The sequence below is a fragment of the Capricornis sumatraensis genome, chromosome 19, assembly GCF_032405125.1.
Source record: "Capricornis sumatraensis isolate serow.1 chromosome 19, serow.2, whole genome shotgun sequence".
Classification (NCBI taxonomy): domain Eukaryota; kingdom Metazoa; phylum Chordata; class Mammalia; order Artiodactyla; family Bovidae; genus Capricornis; species Capricornis sumatraensis.
The window spans coordinates 76,895,960-76,905,028 of NC_091087.1; the positions used below are offsets into that span (position 1 = coordinate 76,895,960).

At 62.6% G+C, this 9,069-nt stretch overlaps 1 gene segment (V, D, J or C); it reads right to left on the bottom strand.

The window, feature by feature from the left end:
• Window positions 1-3,759: 3,759 nt before the first annotated feature.
• Window positions 3,760-7,877, bottom strand: LOC138095052 (immunoglobulin heavy constant gamma 1-like). The segment is given in 7 exon segments: window positions 3,760-3,843; window positions 3,999-4,132; window positions 5,689-6,009; window positions 6,093-6,422; window positions 6,547-6,574; window positions 6,900-7,243; window positions 7,700-7,877. Coding segments are annotated over 7 exon segments (1,419 nt in total).
• Between the last annotated feature and the right edge of the window lie 1,192 nt (window positions 7,878-9,069).

The following is a 9,069-nucleotide window of genomic DNA, read 5'->3' on the forward strand; positions in this document are numbered from 1 at the left end:
TTCTCATATCTAGAGAAACACTGACGTCATTAACTTTGAAATCTGCTTTGGCTATTAAGAAACAGTTTACAATTAAAAGTCAAAATAGAGTGGCTACGGTGCAGATATCCTGGAAAATAACTAGGTGATGCTATGGGTGTACTTTCAGATTAGAGCTTGTGTTGCTCCAAGCTGGGGCAGTCCTGTGCCCCATTTTGACAGGAAGTTATCTTAGTCATTGTTGCCTAGTTCCCTAAAATTAAACCTGAGCGGGACTCTGTGGGGCTCTGGACACAGATCTGCTCTGTGTTCTCCATTTCTTATCTGTAGGATAGAGACTTTGTTCAGCCTCCTTGGCCTTCCCTGAATCCAAAGCCTGGATTCAAGCAATTGCTAATCAGGGAAGGGAGGGGATACAAAAACAGAAACAGTCAAAGGCTGGTGCAGCCTCCAGACAGAGTCCTGGTTCCTACTCAAAGAAACATGCATAGCAGTGTCTTTGCGCCCCCACCCAGGTGGAAGATGGTGACTTCAGAATGAACACAAGGTTCTTGGAGCACAGCTCAGTTGCCTCACCACCAGCCCATCAGAAGGGGCCACAAAGCCCGCAACCCTCACCCCAAATGCTGCCTCTGTTTCCAGGACCAGAGACGACCATCCTGGTAGGTCTCCTGTTTGGCCCTTGTCTATTTCATCTCTGAGAGGGGCCAACTAAATTGCTGCAACTACAAGGGTAGAAGCTGGTTTCAGATGTGAAAAACTCCAACTTAGATCAGGTAGAGAGACTTCTGCTCTGCTAGGCAGGCCTACGCCCATGCACAGCAGGAAAAAGTTACAGAAGAAAGAGACCTCCGCCCCAATTCCCAGAAAGTATCTTGAGTATGAAGCCTCTCAGGGGGCCTATGTGCTGTGTAAGGGGAAAAACGTTGTTTTTATGTAAATCACTCAGGGGTAATCAGGGAGTCCCTGGCCAAGATAAGAGAAGGGCTAAATCAAAAGAGAAAAAAAAGAAAAAAGAAAAATGTCTCAAAATTGATTTGAGACCTGGTTCCAACAGTCCCTGTGGTTAACAACGCTAATTTCCACCCTGGTGGGCCCTCTAATAGTGCTACTATTAATACTTACTTTTGGTCCATGCGTAATAACTAAGCTTGTTGCCTTTGTAAAAGACTGCGTCAATACCGTCCAACTGATGGTACTGAGGCAACAGTATCAGGCCCTGCCCCCAAAATAAAGACGTAGATTTCTCTATGTAGCTGAAGACGAGGGGGGGCGGATGTTAGGACCAAACTGAAGCCAGGACAGGCTCTAAGGGGCAGGCTAGGCCTGAGGTTTAGTCTCTAGGAAAGCTGAGGCACCGGGAACTCCCGCAGGCAGTGTAGCTCGACCAATCAGAAAAAATCTCCGTAGCCCCCCGCCCGCACCAGACCTGAGCCAATCCGGATAGGGATGCGAGGTTAAAAGTCCTGCGCACACGTACGGTTTAACCAATCAGCTATGCGGTTACAAGAACAAAGAACCGTCTGTATAAAAGTAGATGTGATTCAGAGCTCGGGGCTCTCGTCAAGACTCCACTGCGCTGGATGAGACTTGAGCCCTAGCTAGCAATAAACCCCTTCATGCTTTTGCATTGCTGTGGACGTCTTATTCTCTCAGTTTTGGGGACTTGGACTCTGGGCACAACACTCCCTTCCCCCCAAAAGGCTTGGGCAAACACTAGCATGCCCCCATGATGACCCAGCTCCCTGAAAATGCCCTCCGGAGAGAGCCCAGCACAGCCAGCACCCTCCCAGGCCCTGGCCCCCTTCTTGGAGCTGTTCCTGAGCTCCCGGATCCTTCTCTGCCCTTGGGGAGGGTCCAGTCTCCTCGGTCCCTGGTGTCTGTGAGGATGGAGTCCTGACTGCATCCTGCACCCAGGCCGGCTGGTGGACACAGAGGCCTCATCGTATGCAGGCGGCCATGCTTCCTGGTCCCTCTCTGGAGCCCTGGGCCCCTCCCGCTTTTCCTGTGGCACAGCCATCACCTCCGCGCAGCCCAGGCTGAGCACAGTGTCCCCAGCACCCTCTGAGGTCCTTCTCACTGACCAGTGTGTCCTGAGCACTGAACCAGGTCCCTTTGACATCCCTCCCCCAGGTGCCCCTCCTGGCCTGCTTTCACTGGTGTCCCCTCCTGCTCTGGGTTTCCGGCACCAACCAGCCTGTTTAGGGCAGAACTGTAACCCCAAATTCAAATCTTGCAGCCTTGACCCCCAGACCTCAAGCGTCACTGCTTTTGGAGGCGGCGTCTCTGAAGAGGTGATGAGGGTGAACTGGGGCCCCAGGGTGGGCCCTCGTCCAGTCTGACTGGAGACCCTCTAAGAGGAGGTGAGGGCAGAGACGGGCACAGGGGGTGCGCCTGTGAGGACACGGCATCTGCACCCCACGGAGACAGGCCTCAGGGGGAGCCGGCCCTGCGCTCCTGGATCCGGGGTCCCAGGCTCCAGGGTGTGAGTGGTGACGCCTGTGGTCCAAGCGCCCTGTGGTGTTTGTTACAGCCTCCTGTGCTGACCACCCAACACGGGGCACTTGTCTGTGGCTCCCCTGGTGCCAGGCTGGCCTCTGCCTGGGAGGCGGAGTGGAGCCCTAGGGGCGGGTAGTGGGTGGGGGTCAGGCACCCATGAGTCAGGTAGGGATGGGACCAGGGACCCTGGGTGCAGGTGGTGGGGGCAGGAAGCCCGGGGCCAGTGGGGGTGGGGCAGCCAGGCTGTGGACTCCTCAAAGGGAGAAGGTGTGTCAATGCACGGAGACTGGCCGGTGAGCTAGGTGAAGTAAACATGCTTTATTGTCGTTGAAGAGGTGAAGAGACAGCAAAGAGCAGGCTACCACATTACGCAGAAGAAGCTTCCCAAGCCCCGGGGCTGTGGTCCTTCCAGTCCTGGGGCAGCGCCTCCCATCCAGAGAAGCCCGTGCACATTTCTGCAACGACGGGAGAGTCTGTCCTGAGAGGCGGGGTGGGCCCGGGGCCTGGGGCTGGGCCTCTGTGGGTCTCTGATCTCACCTCTCACCCCTGCTCTCGGTGCAGGCCGAGCTCCCAGGGGAGTGTCAGGCTATTGGCCACCGGATGGACTGGCTGCCCTGCTGTCCTGTGTCCTGGGAGCCCCTCCAGCTCTGTCCACTGGGAACCGGTCACCAGGCCCGTCTGCAGGCGGCCCGTCTGGCGGGACGTCACCCCTTCCCCACCGGGGCTCCTGTGGCCTCTGTGGGCCCAGGCCCTGCTCCCAGCAGCGTCCTTGGTGGAGGTGACCTGAGTGACCGGTAGTGGTCCTCCCAGGAGCTTGCCTGCTGGGAGGCTGGGCCCCTGCAGGACAGCTGTTCCCAGGGATCTGACACAAGGGCCTCCCCCGGGGACCTGCGGCCTGGATCCAGGCCTGGGCAGGATGCGGGTGCCCTGTGTAGACAGCCCTGGACCCAGCCTCCTACTCCTCCAGGCAGAGCTGAACTCCGACGTGTGTGTTCTTGGTGGGGGACTCACGGCCCACTGGTGTCTTGCTGGCTTCCCAGAGGCCTCGACGTCCATCAGCTCGGTGGGGTCGCCACCTGTTTTCCACTCGGGTCTTAGGAGGGCGGGGCAGGTTGCCATGGCCGCAGCGTCAGAGTGGAGATGTGGGTGAGTTGGGTGAGAGGTCAGAGGTTGGCTGGGTCAGAGCGCAAAGGAGCAGGCCTGGCTGAAACCGAGCAGCACAGGGCGCCGGACGCGGCCCCGCTGGATCTGGGGCGACCATGCCCTCCACCCACAGGAGCTCTAGGCGCCCTGCCCGATCATGTTCCTGTAGTCGGGGACGATCGTCCTCTTCAGCTCCACTGCTGAGGAGAAGATCCATTTCACCTGTGGGGGGACGGGGTGAGCAAGGACTGGATCCCACCTGGGCCTCCCCCAGGGGTATGAGTAGAGAGTGAGTGGACAGTGAGGGGCAGGGAGGGACTCTGCGGGGACCCTGGGGACAGAGGGGGGCCCGAGGGCCCAGCAGGGTGGGCCCCCACCTTGAAGAGGGTCACGGTGGCGCTGTAGCAGACGCTGAGCAGGAAGAGTGTGATGAAGATGGAGATGGTCGTCCAGAGCCCGTCCAGCTCCCCGTCCTGGTCGTCCTCACAGCTCTCCTCCTCCAGCAGCAAATCTGCACAGGGAGGTGGGTCAGTGCTGTGTCTGCCCACGGGGGGCTGGGCAGGGCCATCGGGGCTTCGGGGCAGGGCTTCCTCTGTGGCGGGGGGGACGGCGGTGTGATCCCCCATGGGCCGGGCAGGCGTCACCTGAGGTCAGTCTGTGGGCCCCAGCCCCAGCCCCAGCCCCTCCAGCCCTGGCCACTGTCTGGGCCTGGCCTGTGGGGTCCTGCTCCCATCCTGAGCTGTGCCCTGAGCTGGGGCCCTGACCCCACCTCCCTGCAGGACAGAGGCTCAGTTCCTGGCCTCCTCTGCCCTGGGGGCCAGGCCTGGAGCCGGGAGGCTCAGCAGAGCTCACGTGCCTGGGCCCTGTCCCCGGGAGGGAGGGCAGACAGTGCCGGGCTGTGTCCCTGTGCCCGAGGGGTGAGGGTGCCAGGACGAGGGGCTGAGGGGGATCTCAGCCTGTGAGGGAGGGGTGTGGGTGCCCCAGGGGAGGCGAGGAAGGATGTCTGACCTGGTCAGTGTGGTCAGTGTGGGAAAGGGCCGCTGAGCAGCCCAAGGGCGCTGGAGGATGGGGACCAGCTGGTGTCCACAGGGAGGGCTCACGAGACCCAGCTCTGGGTCTGGGCCCGTGGGGTCACCCCATGGGTCCCCGAGTGCGAGACCTGAGTGTGTGCAGGTGTGTGGGTGAGTGACGGGGGTGAAGCGTGCTCGTGTGCGGGTGGACGCCTGAGTGCGTGTGGAGGAGGCTGGGTGTGGGCTGTCTCGTGTGCGTGCGGGGCTGGGGCTTGGTGTCCGTGGCTCTGGGCTCAGTGTCCCCAGGGAGCAGCTAGGTCCCTGCCCTGGACGTTCAGGGCTCCCAGCCTGGGCCCCTTTCAGGCACAGGGACGACCTCCCCATGGGCGCACAGGCCTGGCCCCGGGCAGAGAGAGCCAGGCAGAGCCTCCTGGCCGACGAGGACGACGCCAGACCTTGAGGGTGAAGAGGGCCACCCCCCGGGCCACTCTGGCTCCGGGCAGGCCCAGAGTGGACACACGGACTCTGGACACCCAGGAACAGGGGCCTGGGGACAAGGACGTGGCCCTGCCCCACGGCGTGGGCTGGAGCAGAGGCGGGAAGCGTTGGGCCTCAATCCCTGAGGTCTCGGGGGCTTCCCCGGTTCCCGTCCAGAGTCCGGCCCAGCATGTGGTGGCTGGAGGGGGCTGTGGAGCTGCGCCTCTGGCCAAGCCCCTCCGAGGCCTCGGGCAGCCCCCAGGTGGCCTGCTGGACCCACTCACTGTGTGTCTGGCCCGGAGAGGGGTCAGCGCCCCCACAGATGCTGAACAAAGCGGCCCAGAGTGGGCTCAGCCCGCCCCCCGCAGGCCTGGCGGTCACCAGGGCTCTGCCTCGGAAAGAACCAGCACAGCATTGCAGGGGCCCAGGGCGGCCTGGGTGCTTTATTCATGGCGGCCCAGGAGGCATGCACACAGGGAGGGGCTCGGGCGTCCTGGCTGGACCTGGAGCCCGGGGAGGGCGGGGAGGGGCGGGTGGATGAGGGAACGTTCACTAGATCAGCGGCGTGTGGCTCATTTACCCGGAGGCTTAGAGATGGACTTCTCTTTGTAGTGATTCCTTAGAGCTTCATGCATCACCGCACACGTGTAGGTTTCTCCTTCCTGCCAGCTGCTCTTGTTCACCCTGAGCCTGCTGTACAGGAAGTACGAGCCGTCGGCGTCCAGCTGGGGCGGGGTTGTGTGGTACTTGTCCTCTGACTCAGGCTGCCCATCTCTCTGCCACTCCACGTCTACCTCTTCTGGGTAGAAACCGGTGATGAGGCAGGTGACGCTGAGCGTGCTTTTGCTGAGCTCTTCCCGGGGTGGGGCCAGGACGTACACCTGCGGCTCCCGGGCCTGCCCTGTGGGGACAGGCAAGCTTGTTAGCACAGCAGTCACTCTGATTGGCTCACGGGACCCTCCTGGGCCCGCCCACCTGGCCCACCTTTGGTCCTGGAGATGGTCCTCACGATGGGGGCCGGGAGGCCTTCGTTGTGGACCTTGCACTTGAACTCCTTTCCCCGCAGCCAGTCTTGGTGCTGGATGGGCAGGGCGCTGACCACGCGGAAGGTGCTGTTGAACTGCTCCTCTCTCGGCGTTGTCCTGGCCGTGTGCACCTCCGCGTTGTCCACGAACCAGGAGAACTGCACCTCGGGGTCATCCTGGCCCACGTCCACCACCACACACGTGACCTCGGGCTTTCCAGAGATTGTAAGGGTGTCCTTGGGTTTCGGTGGGAAGATGAAGACAGACAGTCCTCCCAGAGGTTCTGTGGCTGGTGAGAAAGCACGGTGGGGGTTCTGCACTTGGGAAACCTTCTTTGGGTGTGCGTTCTCCACCCGGCTGCCCATGAGCGCTGTCCACCACTGTCGGACAGTGGGTGACGCCAGCTGACTTACCTGGGCATTTGGGACACTGGCAGGGTTTCTGTTCATCTTTGGGCTCTGCAGAGAGAGCAGACTGGGATTACCAGGGGCAGGAAGCCAAGGGCTGGGCTTAGGGGAGGGACAGGTTTTAGTAGCCGAGCCCAGGGCCTGCCTCTGTGGGGCCAGGAGCCGAGGTGTCATCCAGCCTGCAGCAGCCTGAACGTTGTGGAAACTCCAGACGACTCCCTCCCCAAGCCTGCGAGACCTTCAGGAGAGAGACAGACAGGGCCTCCCCTGACATGCTGGGGCTGGTTCACAGCACCCCTGGGGTGAGGCCCCTGCAGGCGGGAGTGTGGGGTTCACATACCCTGGGTTGTGGGTCTTACAGGACGGATAGGTGACTCTGGCGTTGTCTTCGGGACCCGAGGCCTTGCAGTGACAGGCTTGTCCACCTTGGTGCTGCTGGCCGGGTGGGCTACGTTGCAGATGAAGGTCTGGGCTCCTGAGGTGCTGGCCGGCACGGTCACCATGCTGCTGAGAGAGTAGAGCCCGGAGGACTGCAGGACGGCCGGGAAGGTGCGCACGCCGCTGGTCAGGGCACCCGAGTTCCAGGTCACGGTCACCGGCTCGGGCATATAGCTGGAGACCAGGCAGCCCAGGGTCACGGTGGAGCTGGACGTGTCCCCGCAGCTGGATGCCAGAGGGTAGACTTTCGGGGGTGTGGTGGAGGCTGTGAGAGAGGAGGCTGGTGAATGCAGGGTCCAGCAGGACCTCAGGTGCCCAGGCCTGGGGCACCTCTGAGCCCAGCCACCATCTGCTTCCAGGGTCTGACGACTGCCCGGCATGGTGGCCACCCGGCTCTGTGTGCTGCAGCTGGGATGTCTGGACCTCCTGGATTAGAGCCCAGGGCCCCTTCCTTCCTGTTGGAGCCTGGCCTGACCCATGGCCCCTGCTCCCTCAGCCTGGAGGAGCCTGTCCCCCTCATCCTGCTCTGCCCCCAGCCCCCGTCCGGCCTGGCCTCAGCCCTGCAGGCCGGTGACTTTGGGGCCAGCTCTGTGCACGGGTGCTGGGCTCACGTCCCAGCCCTGATCCTGGACCCTGTCTCTGAGTTCTCCTCCTTGATTGTCCCCTCCCAACCCTGGTCCAACCAGGCTCCCAAAGGTGTGTCTCTGGCCCTGTACCTCACCTGGTTCCCCTGATTGGCCCTCGGCCCCTGCTCCACGCTCCTGGCTGCCCGGCTCCTCCTCACCAGACCCTCCAGGCCCTGATCTTCCTGGGTGCACCCCGCGCTCAGCACTGTGGGGGCCTTGCTTGGGTCCTGCCTGCGCCTCCAGCACCGGGTGGCTCCACGGGCCCCAGCCCATCTAACCGGGCTGTCCCTAGAGCCTGGTCAGCTCCGTGGGCCTGCAGCCTCATCTGAGACCTCGAGGAAGAGCCTGGTCAGCTCCCCGGGCCCCTGCCCGTCTGAGACCTCGAGGAAGAGCCTCACGTAGTCCCAGCCTTGTCCGCTGTCTTGGCAGCTGCCCCTTGCCTTGGCCGACCCCCATCCACCCTGAGTCCCCAGAGATGGCTGCAACACAATGGGAACCCTGGGCCTATGAATGGAGGCCACCTGCTCTCATCGGGAAGCCCTCCCACTTCAGGCCAGAGCATCCTTCATTTTCCTCTGCACTTGGCCTTGCTATCCCCGACCCTGCAGCAAAAGGGCTCCCTTTAGCTCAGACCCTCTGCCTCCGACTTCAGCACTAGCCGGCCAGCTGCTCGCTCCCAGAGCCCGGTTCACCTGCACAGTCGCCACCTTCTCCCCTCCGACGCCCCAGAGAGTCCCCTGCCCTCCCTGCCCCTTTCACCCCTAGAAGCCCTACCTGCTCCCTGAGCGCCAGGCGTCCCCCGTCCTCCCAGGCCCCTGCTCACCCCTACAGCTGTACCCGGTCCCCCAAAGTTCTGGGGGGCTCCCCCGTCCTCCCCGGCCCCTGCTCACCCCTACAGCTGTACCCGATCCCCCAAAGCTCTGGGGGGCTCCCCCGTCCTCCCAGGCCCCTGCTCACCCCTACATCTGTACCCGGTCCCCCAAAGTTCTGGGGGGCTCTCCCGTCCTCCCAGGCCCCTGCTCACCCCTACAGCTGTACCCGATCCCCCAAAGCTCTGGGGGGCTCTCCCGTCCTCCCAGGCCCCTGCTCACCCCTACAGCTGTACCCGATCCCCCAAAGCTCTGGGGGGCTCTCCCGTCCTCCCAGGCCCCTGCTCACCCCTACAGCTGTACCCGATCCCCCAAAGCTCTGGGGGGCTCTCCCGTCCTCCCAGGCCCCTGCTCACCCCTACAGCTGTACCCGATCCCCCAAAGCTCTGGGGGGCTCCCCCGTCCTCCCAGGCCCCTGCTCACCCCTACAGCTGTACCCGATCCCCCAAAGCTCTGGGGGGCTCCCCCGTCCTCCCCGGCCCCTGCCCGCCTTCACAAGCCATGCCTGCTCACCCGAAGCTCTGGGGTCGCCCCTCTCCGTTCAGCCCCCTGCTCACCTCAGAAGCTCTATGTGCTCTGCGAAAGCTCTTAGGTGC